The sequence below is a fragment of the Ictidomys tridecemlineatus genome, chromosome 2, assembly GCF_052094955.1.
Source record: "Ictidomys tridecemlineatus isolate mIctTri1 chromosome 2, mIctTri1.hap1, whole genome shotgun sequence".
Taxonomy (NCBI): Eukaryota; Metazoa; Chordata; class Mammalia; order Rodentia; family Sciuridae; genus Ictidomys; species Ictidomys tridecemlineatus.
In genome coordinates this window covers 66,246,448-66,260,505 of record NC_135478.1, presented here as the reverse complement: position 1 = coordinate 66,260,505, position 14,058 = coordinate 66,246,448, and the positions used below count along the sequence as shown (strand labels likewise).

Sequence of the window (14,058 nt, the reverse complement as noted above, 5' to 3'; positions counted from 1 at the left end):
ATTTGGGATTTTTTAAAATTGTTTTTCTTTGTTTTTGTTGTTTTCATGGAAGTTTTCTCCACTGACCACCTTTATGTGCAGATTCAAGAGAGTCTTAGCTCTGACCCTGAGGGGATGATTATAGGATGACTTCTGACTATAGCTGTCTAAAACCGCATGCCAAGTACTTCAGGTCAAATTTCAGCCAAGTCATCAAATTGTTCATAACCCTCACCCAGATCTGCTCAGTTTGGGACCTGGGCTACTCTCTAGCCCATTCCTGTCCATCTAACACAGAAGACACTGAAACAAAACTCATCTCCATTTGTGGAGGAGATGCACACTGAATCTGAGGACTTGAGTTTTCTCCATTCTTTTGACAACCTGCATCCTGGTCTTGTTGAAGGGAGGAAACCTGCTGCCCAAAGTTGTCATGCTTCTGACACATTAGAAGTGGGTCCTGAACTGGCAGCTTCTCTTGGTAATTCTGGAGCTGTTGCAGCTGTGGATTATAATATCCACAGTCACTCTGATGCTGTGCTTCACACAGATCAGAGAGCTCCATGTCCTGCTGCTGCTGCTGCTGCATCTTTCCCTGCACACTATCAACGCAGGGCAAAAGCAAGTCATCAAATAGCTCATACCCCTCACCCCAGACCTGCTGATTTGGGGTCCTGGGCTGCTCTCTAGCAAATGACTGACCATCTAACACAAAATTCTCTGGGAGAAAACTCATGTGCATTTGCAGAGAAGATGCACATTGAATCTGAGGACTTGAGTCTTCTCCATTCTTTTGACAACCTGCATTGTGCTCTTTTGAAGGGAGGGCAACTGCTGCCCTAAGTCAGCCTGCTTCTTAGACATTAGAAGTGGGCCCTGAACTGGCGGCTTCTCTTGGTAATTCTGGGGCTGTTGCAGCTGTGGATTATAATAAATCCAGTCACTCTGCTGCTGTCCTTCACACAAACCAGAGAGCTGCTGGTCCTGTGCTGCTGCATCTTTCCCTGCACACTGTCAACATAGGGCAAAGGCAAGCACATGCTTTGCTGTCATTCCCCTGTTGGGATCATGGCCCTCTCAAAATGCTGCACAGGTGAAGCAGGATGACTATACATGGTTTGACTGAAGCTGGAAGAAGGTCCACTTCCTCTGGCCTCTTGAACCAGTGAAGTACAACTTGGTTCCATTCTAATGCCTGTGAACAGAGTCATATGAGCCATTCTCTTCATTGGGAAGTCTCCATTTCTCCACAGGAAAGTAGCCCGTTTTTCCCTCTGGAGACTGCTGGAGGCAAGAAGGCTGTGCAGTGGCTCTGTTGTCATATTGCATCTGGGCCTCCTGGTGACCTAAAACAGAATGATGCCCTTGGACAAGAAAATCGTGTCATCTCCTGGCAAGAGATGCTGTTTCTCTAAGTCATAGTCTGGATCTTTTTTTAAATTTGGTTTCAAAATAAAAGAAATTCTCAATAATATATTTTATAGTGAAGCTTATTTTCAGCATTATCACTGATTTGCTCATTGACCTGGAGTAGACACAAAAAGGCAATCCATCCTGGGCTTAACCTGCAGAATAACCTCCATGATTATGTATAGTTAAAATTCCAAACCCCCAACTCTTTCCAGAATCGGCTCAAACCCTTCTGTCCATGTGAACACAGGCTTTTCAGTCTCCCAGAAACCTATTTGCAACCTAGGAGAGCACCAGGTGTCCTGCACACTTTCCCACAGCCTCTTGATTTTTTTTTTCCCAAGTGGCCCCATCAACACCCATTCATGACTCCATGTCCTGTAAGATTATTCATAAATTTGTTGAATTTAAAAGCCATAAACAGAAGAAGCAAAAGTTTGTCAAAACTGGACAGTGCATTATAGATGTGATCCTAACAAACACATAGAACAACTCTAGTCAACATTTTTTCTCCTGCATCAATTGAGGATAATTGCAATGCCAGACATAGTCCCCAAAGCTTTCAGGTATGTGTTTAAAAATGACAAAATGCTTTTTAGACTATGTAACTTAATTAGTTAGGGTTGTAGAGGCACACAGTCAAGAGTGTCTGGAAGCCTTTGGATATTTGATCACTGCTGAAACCCATCTCCAAACCAGAATGAATTTAGGTTAACATCTAGAAAACTCTTTGATCTACACTTAGGAGATTTAAAATTGTAACTATACACAACAAAATTGGTACCTCTAAACACATGCTTTCATTTTCCCTTCCAACATAATTAGACATTAAGAAAATCAGATGTGAGCATCCATAATTTGTCAGCAGGTTGGTTTAAAATTATGAGACCAAAAGGCAGATGCTCCCCTTCTCATATTTAGACCTCTAAGGATCCTCTTCCGGACAATGATTGCTTCTGCGTCACATGGGCTTATTCTAAACAGTTGCACTGCTTTTCAAACAATTTCCTCTCCCAGTCATCATCTGGTTATGATTTTCTACTTCTTTGTATAGCATCATTGACTTGCAGGATGTTTGAAATGTTTCCAGTTCATGCAACTTTTGAAATACAATAACTACATAGCTGGCAGAGAATTTGCTATTTTATTTTTCAACACTGTTATTACATTCCCTTATTTTCTCTAAGAAAATGTTCTAGTCTCAAGCAACAAATATTTTCAGTAACCAATGGATATTGATAGAAGAGAGATGCAAACCCAGTTCACTCTACCCTAGGGAAATCCCAATACAGTAAAGTTTGTGAAGCTTAAAAAATAAGCCACAAAAATCATCAGAAATTCCCAAAACAAAATATTGGCTCATGTCCCAAATGGCTACAAAGTATCTACAAATGCTATGAGGTGTCACATGTGGGACATAATTGAACCAAGTCCTTTCTCCTGCACCTGGGGTGATCACCTCCTGGCAGTTAGATTGGAACATCATACAAAGTAAATCACAACTAAAAACCTCTAATGTCTCTGCCAAAAAACAAATCAGAATAAATTGAAGTGCCATCCTTAACTCTTCTCACAGAATATTCTACATCTTTGCAAACTATTCTTCTGACCTTTAAAATATCCAGTCTTCACAATTTTCCATAATTCCATAGCCAGCACCATGATCAAAAACTGGCACAGTTCCAATTCTGAATACTTACTGAGCATGTTAATGGTGCCTATTTCCAAAATTGCCTCATAGTTCTTGATTTTTTTCATAAAAGTAACATCATAAATTCACACCACACTGAAATGAATCTGACAGGATCAACAATATCCTTTGTAAAGAAATGACAGGGGACATTTTCAAACAATCTTTGCATTTTCTGTATTATATACAAAAAGATATGTTCATGTAAGTTTTCCAAATTATGACTTGCATTATTTGAACTTATGGGGCTAAGCATTTGCTTGGCCAGCTCTTCCCGAATCCCCAAATCTGGGTAGGAATTCTGTTCAAATGATCGATTAAGAATCTCCAAGTAATGTTTTGTAAATGTGTGTCATGGTTTTCCTATTCCTCTTTCCTGTTTTGTTTCTCCTACTTCCTTAGGACTATCTTCAACTGAAGATGCCAAAAGTATAGAAACGGAAAGAAAAATATTGAGGATTGCCAGTAGCATTCAAAGGAAAAAATATTTGTTCACCAAGATTTTTATAATGTAGAGCTCTGCCTCACACTTATTCATATTAATAACACCAAAAATGGATTAACTGCTGATCCATAAAAATATGAGGAAAACATGAGATTATGATCTGCATAGATTTTTAGTCTTACCAAAATTCAAAATATACAAATAGAGACAATAAATAAAAAAATGCTCATTCATAAAAAATGAGGAAATACAGATAAACCAGCTCAAATCAATCTGATAACCAACACTGTAAATTGTTGGTGGAATAGTAGGGAAGGAATAAGGTTATAAAACTAGGAAGGAAGCATTGGGATGGGACAAGTATTCATCACAATGACCACTTTGATTTTTTGCTCATATGATGACATTCAAAGTAAGCTTAGCCTTCAACATCACAAATAAAGGATACTTGAAGTTTTGGGAGCATGTTTACATGACTTACAGGACCCTTTTTTAAACCCTCTTCAATAGAATATCAGCCTTAAAACAATGGACATAGCATGGCACATCAGGTACACAGAGTATGTTTGTTTCATGATAGGATTGGATCCAGGGCCTCAAGCATGCTAGGCAAATATTCTACCACCGTGTCACACTCAAAACAAAACTAGAAAAAAGGCTAGGGATGTAGCTCAGTGCTACATCACCCTGGGTTCAATCCTAGCACCACACAAAAATAAAGGAAGAAAAATGAGAACATACAGTGGGGGATAGTACTGTAAAGGCACAGTATCTTTATGAGATTGAAGTTAAGTTAGTATTAAGAGGAAAATAAAATATTGTGACTTTAATTTTCTTTTCTGTAAGAAAAAGATATACATAATTGATAGAAAGAAATTGAGAAGAAAGTTGGAACAACCCAATACCAAACATAAAAGTAAAACCCCAAGTAAAAGCAGTAGAACAAAGGTGGGAGAAACACACACACACACACACACACACACACACACACACACACACACACACACACCTGTGAAATATTCCAAATAAGAAAAATGGGAGTATTAGCCATAATCCCTTCTCCTTGGGCCTCTCTCTCTCACGAGTGGCTTCGTTTTCCATTATTTTTCAGATGGAAGGGGATAAATCCAACTGCTGTCACACTAGCTGTACACAGAGCTTTATTTCAGCCCTTTATTATTTTTCATTTAGAGACGGGGTCCTATAAAGTGTCTTCAAACTTGAGATCCTCCTACCTCAGGCTCCAGGAGTCACTGCCATGCCAGACATGCTCCCCATTCGCTGCTACTGGTGAACTATTTATTGTACAGAATATTGGAATTCTGGGAAACATGCTCAACCATTCATAAAAACATTTTAGATTGATACACCCTCCCTGTTTCTATCCTCTTCTCTCTAGATGAAGGAATCCAATTGGAAGGCATCCATTATTCCATAAAAGACAAAAATGGGACATTGTTTTCTGATTCAATAGAAACACTAGACAGGATTAAACCAAAAGCACAAATAAAAAAATATTAGACTACCAGCAAATAAAGAACTGTGCTTGAAAGGACAGAAGGAAGAAAATAAAAAGACAATCTGTGGAATAGGGGAATCCCTTTGAAAATCACACCTGATAGAGTGTTGATATAAAAACAAAAGAACTATATCTCTAAAGTGGGCAAAGGGTTGGAATAGCATTTCTCCAACAAAGATAAACAAATTGTCATTAAGCGTGTGAAAAGATTGTCAATATTACAAATCATTACGAAAGCCAAATTCAAATTCACAGGAAAATAGCACCTGAATCCCATCACGAAGGCTACTATTCACAAACCAAATAACAAAAACAACTGCAGAGGATGAGCAGAGGAACTGGAACCCCTGAGGCACTGTGGGTGTAAAGACAAAATGGTGTAGCTACTATGGAAAAAAATATGGTCATTGTTCATAAACAATTAAAAATAACTATATTACCCAGCAATATCATTTGTATGAGGTACCTAGAGTCATCAAAGTCATCAAGACAAAAATACAATGACAGTCCTCAGGGACTGGAGAGGGGACACTGGGGGATTGTGCTTTAACAGTTACAAAATATCAGTTCTACAAGATGAAAAGAGCTCTGTGGACAGTTGCTGGTAAGGGTAACAGGACAATGTCATGTACCTGATGACACTGAAGTGTACATTTAAAAATGGTGGTGAGGTAAATTTTACATGTTTTATTAAAATGAAAACAAACAATAACGCAAAGAAAAAAGACCCAAAAGAGAAAATTTGAATCTGTGCAATTTACACGAACATAGTTCACTTTTGCAGTAAAGTCACTTATAAGGTAACTAACCTATTCCTGAAAAAAGATTTAATTCACTCTCAAAGTGGAGCTTCTCTGGATTTAAAGGTCCCTTTTACAAATAAAGTTCCAGGACACATAAATTTTTCACACAGGAACTTCACCATTGACTCCATTCCAGTCAGACTGAGCCCAGAGCTATTCCCTCTCAGTCATGCAGCAAGTAACAATGTTGTGGCCAAGGATGGACTGGGTATATGATGGTGATGCCTCAGGGCATACCATTGAGTGACTATTGACATCAGAGTTATATTCGATTTTGTAAGTGCACTCTGTGATGTCCACACAAGAAAAATCCCATATGTTTCTCAGTAACAATCCTCTCACCATTAAGCAATGCCTGATTGGAAATATTTTTTTGATGATTTTATTATGAAAAATACAATTCCTCTTAAAATACGGGCATTTTCAGTTCTGTCTTATGGAGCAAAGGAAAATTTTAAATAGAAAAAAAATTTGAACATGGTATTAGTCATCATGGTGAGCTCAGGAGAGTACAGTTGAGGCTTCTTCCTGTCCAGAAGAGGCTGCTGAGAAAAGAAGCAGTACCTTTAATATTGGGACCTAAAAAGTTTCTTCAACTTTTTATAAGCAGTACCACTTTTCAACCACTTATTTTATAGAACCATCAAAGATGTGCAGCATGAGGCACTAGCCATGAGAATGCAAGTTTCCCATTGTTTGGAAACCACACCTAAATGGGAATTTAAAATTTAACAACAACAACAAAAATCACCTATTCACACCAAAATCACACCTGGGGAGTCCAGATGAGCACAGCCAAGTTTTCAGAAAACCTTCTGGTCTGTTTCATCCCACTCACCACCCAATAAATCATCTATAAAAGTCTCAGATTTTCTGAAAATCAAATGTTCATGCTTCAAATGTTTGAAAACTGTGAGTTTTTAAAATGAAAGCTTAGTAGTAAAAACAGCTACCAAAGATCTAGTCCTGTGGACTGCAGTAGCCCCATGGGTAGAAGCAGGGCCTCTGGTGCTACTTACCTGAGATCCATGATGACTGTGTGGAGAAATTTACATCCCAAACAAACTGCTGCCATTCAACACTGTTGTTATTGGGGAGAAGAGGGGTTTCTTGCACATTTTCGCCTCTGAGACTATGGTGCTCAGAGGACTCCAAGGTCCAATGTGGACATTTGGGGAGGAGGTTCATGTATAAGTTGCAAGACAGCTAGAGCTGAAACCACAGCCTTCACCTTTCAGCAAGGGCTCATCTAAAAGAAAGAAATCCGAACTACAACAAAGACTTTTGAACTTTTACTATGCACACAAAAAATGTGCCAAAATATCTACTATCCTAAGTTTACATTTTTCCAATTTATTCCTAAATTCCACAGAATATTAAAAAAAATCTGAACTCGAAAAACAATCCCCAGCACTACTCAATAAATTCTTCTGGTATATTTTCTCACCCCTCACCCAGCTTTGGGTTCTGGAGATCTAACCCAGGACTTGGGACATGCTAGGCAAGTACCCAGTCATTCAGCTATGACCATGTATATGTTTGTTTTTTGTTTTTTGTTTAGTGCTGGAGGAGGCAAGAAGGAACCCAGGGCCTCACACATGTGGGCTCCTGCCTAGTAGGCAAGCACTCTGCTACTGAGCCAAACACGAGCCTATCCTGTTGATTTGTATTTATTTTTCTCTTTGCTCTGTGCCCTTTACCAACTCTATCCTCATAAATATCTAAAACTCTTAGACTGACCATGAAGACAGAATACTCCCCTCTCAGCTATCTACATAGCTAGGATGACAGCCACACTCTACCATGCCTGGCTAACTCTTCATCTCACAGGAAAAGAGAAAGAGAACAAGAACCCAAAGAACATATCCCTGGACTTCAACCCAGAGCAGTACCTGGTCAATCTCATTTGATCCACTCAGCCATGCTGCACATCTTCTAGGCATGCCGCTTCTTCTTCTTTTTTTTTTTTAAGTGGGACTACCAGATATATGGTATGGCTGGAAATATTTCCAAATATCTCTAAGTTTTATTAGAAATCTCTTGCATGCAGTCCACACCCTGCCATGAAATACCATATCTCAGTCTTCCACCAAAGAACTTCACATGGAAGACATGTTGCACTTTTACTCTTCAGGCATTCTCCCTGGTAAACTGAGGAACTCTGGAGCAGCATCCTGAATATAGCCCACCCTAGACACACCCACAGATGACTCCACCTCTGAGTTATGATGCCAATACCCATACCATGCCCCCAGCCCCAGGCCCAGTCAGTGTCCCTGGGGAAGCAGACTCAGCCCTGCCCTAGCCCACAGTACAGTCTAGACTCCCCTGATGATGTTTATCCTACCTCTTCCAATCCTAGCTTCCCTTCATTGAGCACCCACTGAAACTAAACTTATTTAATCTCTACAACAGCCATATAATGTTGGTACTATTTTGTGCCCACTTGGACTTGAGGGTAACAGGAATGGAGCTGTTTACGCCTTCCAGAGCCACTGACCTCAAACCTCCTCTCATCACAATGTCACAGCCCACACATACTATGAGTTCTGACAGTCTTGACTAAAAGATGAGCCACATCATTTGAAATAGTATTGCTTAAGTCATATTAAGCTTAGAACTAGGAGAGACCATGCACTGGAATTGAATAAGAATATTATAAGACATAGAACTAATGTTTTATGAAACTTAGATCATTGTTCAAAAACAAAAAAAAAACCACCTTTTATTCTTGTTTTCAGTAACACATCATGAACATACAGGCACTCTACCCTTAACTACATTCACAGTCGTTTTTTAGTTTTTTATTTTATTGTTTCATCTCAGCAAGTTAATGGCAATAGTGCAGAAATTAAAATTTTAAAACAAAAACTGCTGAAGGGATCCGGTTTTCTAACTTAATTCAAAAATAGACAGTTTATCTGTTACCAAAAATGAAGAAGAGGCCCAACAAACAGATTGATGGGCAGTTAAATTCATGGAGGGCCTGTCATAGGCTATGACAGCAGATGGGCCCCATGCTGTCTGCTTAGGACAGTACCACTTGAAACTCTCCCCAGCTCAAAAAAAAGAGAAAAAAGTTAAATATACAAATAAATGTCCCATGACCTGGTCATCCTTCACTTCCTGTTATTAGCTAAAGTCGGTCACTTTCATGTATGGACAATAACTGGTTCTAAGGAAACCCACCTCACAACTTTGGTCAATACCACCAACAGATGACATGTTCTCTCCTGCCACTCACCAAAACTACAACATGACTTTGCAAGACAGAAGGGTCTTCCTTTATATTTCTTCAAAGTACTTTAGAAAGAAAAACTTGCAATTTTTATTTTCATTTTATATTTTTGTACATTTTCATACATATTAGGCATTTTTAATAACCAAACCAGCCTTCAGAGCCTTTATATATTTTGACCATGTTCAATATAATCTCAAAGGAGCACAAAGAAAGTTTTAAAACAAAATGAAAATATGACTGCAGTTGCACAAATCTGTAACCCCAGCAACACATATGACTGAGGCAGAACATCCAAATTCTGCCTGGCAATGGAGCCAGGCCCTGGCCAAAAAATAAATAAAGAAAAAAAATCAACATCTCGCTATAAGACTCAGTGTTAGTGGCCACTGGTTCACTCCTAGAAGCAAAGTGGAAGTGGCTATCTTATTCTCCTCATTCCAAAAATTTTTGTGTCTATATACTTAGTTAGACTAGGGGTACATTGTTTGTATGAGATATTCTTAAAGTTCTGAGATTAAAGATCCTTTTTTTTTCTTTTATTATTCATAAAGTTGTGTTTTTTTAAATTTGTTGGTGTTTTGGTATGAAATCATGTTGTTCAATATTACCCAAGATTATTATATTGCTGAGTTCTTCTAACAGTCAAATGAAAAGGTTGGACTTATATTGATTTCTCTGGATTTTTCCTTTGTTTATCCCAGTAATACAAAGTTTCCATCACCTTTGTTTCATTCCCTTCTGAGTATCCTGAATTCAAGCCAGGAAGTGACCTATTTGCCTCCACTCCTCCATCAAATCCACCTGGACAGACACCCTTGCTGCCTTGTTCTCATTCTCTTCTCAACACCAGTCAGGCTCTCCTTGGAGCTCACTCTGTGATGTACACCAAGGAACCAGCTCCACATGGCCTAATTTCATGGGTAATTTTTCTAAGTCATCAAACTCTCCAGCCAACATTTTCTGTTTCTTTTCCTAGTCCACATTGTGTATGTGAGGCTTGGCTTCAGAGCATGTGATCTATGTCCTTCATCCTTGCTATAAATGCCTGTGAAGGTAAGAACCCACCACACATAAGATCCTGCAGATGGAGCCATATGATTATGGAGTTTTGAACAGCAAAGCACAGGCTCAGAAAAATCAACATGCTTGAGAACTCTGTTTAATTGTTTTAGCTGTAGATGAACACAATGTTTATTTTATTAATTTATTTCTATGTGGTACTGAGGATCAAACCCAGTGCCTGACAAACAGGAGGCAAGCACTTTGTGATCAAGCCAAAATCCCAGCCACTCTGGTCAACTTTTAAGAATACATAATCCCTGCATGGTATATGGGTGCACACCTGGAATCACAAGTACTCAGGAGGCTGAAGCAGGGGGACTTAAACTTCAAGGCCAGTCTGTACCTTAGTGAGAAACTAAGTAACTAAATTAGATCATGTCTAAAAATTTTTAAATAGAATAAAAATGACTGCTGAAAAGGCTCAGTAGCAAAGTACCCCTAGGTTCAATATTAAAAAAAATAAATAAAAAATAAACCCACAATAACACTTCTTTGTTTCATGATGGAAAGTAAACATGTTCTATAAGGCTAGCTAACATTCCTGTGAAAGTCTCAAACCACACTCCATGAATTGGATGCATTTGGCAAACTGAGGACTCAACATTTGCTTGTAGAACATTGAATTTTGTTGAGATGATTTGATATCACTTGACCATTCACTGAATTTGTATTTTGTCCACCTAAATTTTAGCTGCTTGCCTCAATCTCCCATACCACAGCATTTAGTTAACTTAACTATAATAAGGAAAAATAGCTAATATTTATTAGTAGATACTTTGTTCCACCTCTAACCTCTTCAAGGGTACATAAAAACCAGTATTCTTTGGGAAAAAATGGAGTACATACTTCAATTATCAACAAAATTAGTCATCATTACTCAAAGTTATTTATTTATTTATGTATTTATTTATTTATTTATTTATTTATTTAGTACTTGTACTTGATCCAAAGGTCACTTTGCTACTAAACTACATTCCAAGTCCTTTTTATTTTTTTATCCTGAGGTAAGTTTCCCATCTGCTGTGACTGACCTAGAGATAGCCACCCTATTATAGCCTCCCGTGTCTATGAAAGTCTAGGTAAAATTTGAAGACTTTAGTCAGAAAATTATCCTCTGGCATCCCCTTTGCCCCACAAAAGTCTCCACACTGATTATTCCTTCCTCTTTGTTCATTAGTCAATGTCCTGAGGATATTCCAGGACACAACCCCTGAATGCAGAATATCACAGGATCAAGGGAAAATAGACTCTTGTCTCTAGTAAATGCCTATGATTGATTTTCCTGTGAGGTGAGCTACAATGTATCAACTTGAGAGCCACCAACTGCATTTTCCTTCATCACTGTTGTACTTCTGGGACCAGGCATTGCCACTGGCACTAAAAAGGCCCTCAGAAATATTTCTTCCAGTGGACCAATGATTATTGTGGCACATTTGAACTAAATCACATGTCATTCTTGAAGGAGGACATGAAACTTTATTTGTCATTGCAGGTGAGAAGGGCAGCAAGCAAGTCCCTTCTGCAATCTTTGACACTGTGCTGATAATGTAACTTTGTATGGCTAAAACCCACAATATACCAGTAAGTAAAGGCATAGCAATGTAAGAACTGCGTCAGTACACACTCAAGAAACATGGGGACAAAACAGAGAACATCTTACATTGTATAAAAGGAATATTTTTCAATGGCTATGTGTTTGTAATTCTGTTGTGCTAAGCAGAATGGCAGAGACAGGGTCTTCTCATGGAAGAAGTATTTTTATATGAAATGGAGTCTCAGGGTTAAATGAAGTTTGTTTTTTTCAAGGCAAATATAGTTTGACCCATAACTTCCCCCAATCTCTAGAACTAAATAAACTTTTGATTTCTCTTAAATTAGGTAAGCATTTCTCATGGCCATGCATATACATTAACGTGACTGGTGAAATTTGGTTTTTCTACCAGCTTGGGCCTTACAACATAGTCCTACCAAGAGGAAAAACCATGATGCCCTTTTTTTTGAGTCTTATCTTTAGAGCATGGCTGGGTTCCCTGAGGGCTTTCCATTCTTTTTTTAGGACACACATTTGCTCTTTTGACTCAGGTGTGATGAATAAAGTCCTTCCAAAGAGTGTTAGTCCTTCTTTTTAGAAATTTAATCATAGTCTCTGGGCTGGAATGGATGTGAAAAGTCCGCAGTCTCACAGGACTGGTTCTTTCAAAAAAATTTATGAGCTTTAGGTTGAGCCTGTTGGAGAGACTTAGCTACAAGTTGGAGTAGAAGCAGTTTATCTTGGTACTGGTGGATGTAGGGCCCTGGAGGCAATAACATAATCCACCAGAGGAGGTCTCTCAATTTCTGGATCCAAGCTGGCTTCTATTTCTGTGTTCCAACCCAATCTGATTCTAAACCAGTTTTTCTGGTCTCTTGGATAGTGCTACCTATATTTTAGCCAGGCATCTACACTGACTGTCTTTAATTGTTTTTTTTTTCATTTTCAGCCTCTAATTTTAGGTAGACCTACTGCTGTAAGAAGAAGGGAATTGAAATGACATGGCTTGGTCAAGCACGTTGGAGTCACCTTTTAGAAATTTAAATATACTTGTTTATATTTAAATTTAAATTTAAATATAAACACATAGTAGAATTTTTTTCAATGATCACAGCAATTTTAAAACTTTCTGATTTACCAAACACATATAGACATGCAAACACATGGTATACATACATACACAAAACAAACCAACAATCAAAGGCTTTGTCGATTTTTAAAAACATTTTACATTGAGAGACAACCCTTTTAAATTGGTCTCTGAACAAATAGTGTGTATATACAAAACCTCTGTATTTGGATAAAATAGGATTGATCTGAAAAACACATTATCCTATGCAGGCCAGATAAAAATTATAAGCTCAGAAAAAAAGTACAATTATAAAAGCCTTCTTGGCCTCTGGCCTGATGTAGCCCTCAAATGTTAAAAGCATCCAATAAGAGAAAAGAGGGCTTATGGGCACTCAGACAAAGAGGATTTGGATTTTTTTAATTGTAAGGGAATATAGACAAAGGCTGTGTCCACACCCCTTTGTGAAGGGATTTCCCAAAGAAGCAGCAAGGGAGCCTGCTTCCATCAGTCTAACAGTTAAACATTTTGGGGAGAATTTTCTTTTTTAAAATTGGGTCCTGTTGTGCCTTGTATGGTGGCATTTTTTTCTGGATTCTGTGGAACTCATTAGAGAGTACAGGACAGAGTATTCTGCTCTAATATCCACTGCAAGATTGACACATAGGCACCATATCTTGAGTGTTACTATAGATTCATAGGGGCTGAAAGGTATCTCTGTGTTTTATATCTGGTTCTAAACCAGCTTTTCTGGTTCATTGGATAGCAGTACCAATATTTTAGCCTGCCATTTTGTAGCTTTATCAGTTGGGCTTCATGGTTCTTAAAAATCGTCTGGGCCTCCTCCAATAGTTGGGATGTATTTATGGTGGCAAATTTTATTAAAGCAACATGAGGGAGCAACAAAGAGAGAAGGAGGGAGCTATAAAATTATTTTGACTTTTTCTGAGTCTCAGCCTAGAAGAAGTTAAATAGACTTTTTGAAAAAAATCTATATTTTTACATTAGTTCTCTTCTGAGCCTTTTTGCAGTCATGTATATTCCAGTGCAAGCCTTAGTGAGGTTCCTAGGGCTTCTTAACCATTTCCTCCACAATCCAGTGTTTTGTAATCAGGCCAGGTTAGGACATCAAAGAATATGGTCAGGAACAGAGACAGACATGAACAAACAAGAGACAGACCTGGACAAGACACTCTCTCCACCAATACCTGGCATCAGACCATCCCCAAGGTCTATTTACTGGCTCAATGTGTTAAACATCCTGTCAAAAAGTGCTAGGGTTACATGTCTGAGCTGCACCAGATACTCT

General features: G+C 38.4%; 1 protein-coding gene across 1 annotated transcript in view; it reads right to left on the bottom strand.

Annotated features, from left to right (window-relative positions):
- Positions 1-241: 241 nt before the first annotated feature.
- Positions 242-14,058, bottom strand: part of LOC144368135 (biotin--protein ligase-like) — a 108,912-nt gene continuing 95,095 nt past the window's right edge. Inside the window, exons 5-6 of the mRNA XM_078026742.1 lie at positions 785-990; positions 242-581 (exon numbers count right to left, since the gene is read on the bottom strand). Of these exons, the coding sequence (XP_077882868.1) occupies positions 242-581; positions 785-990 (546 nt within the window). The remainder of the gene's footprint in view (positions 582-784; positions 991-14,058) is intronic.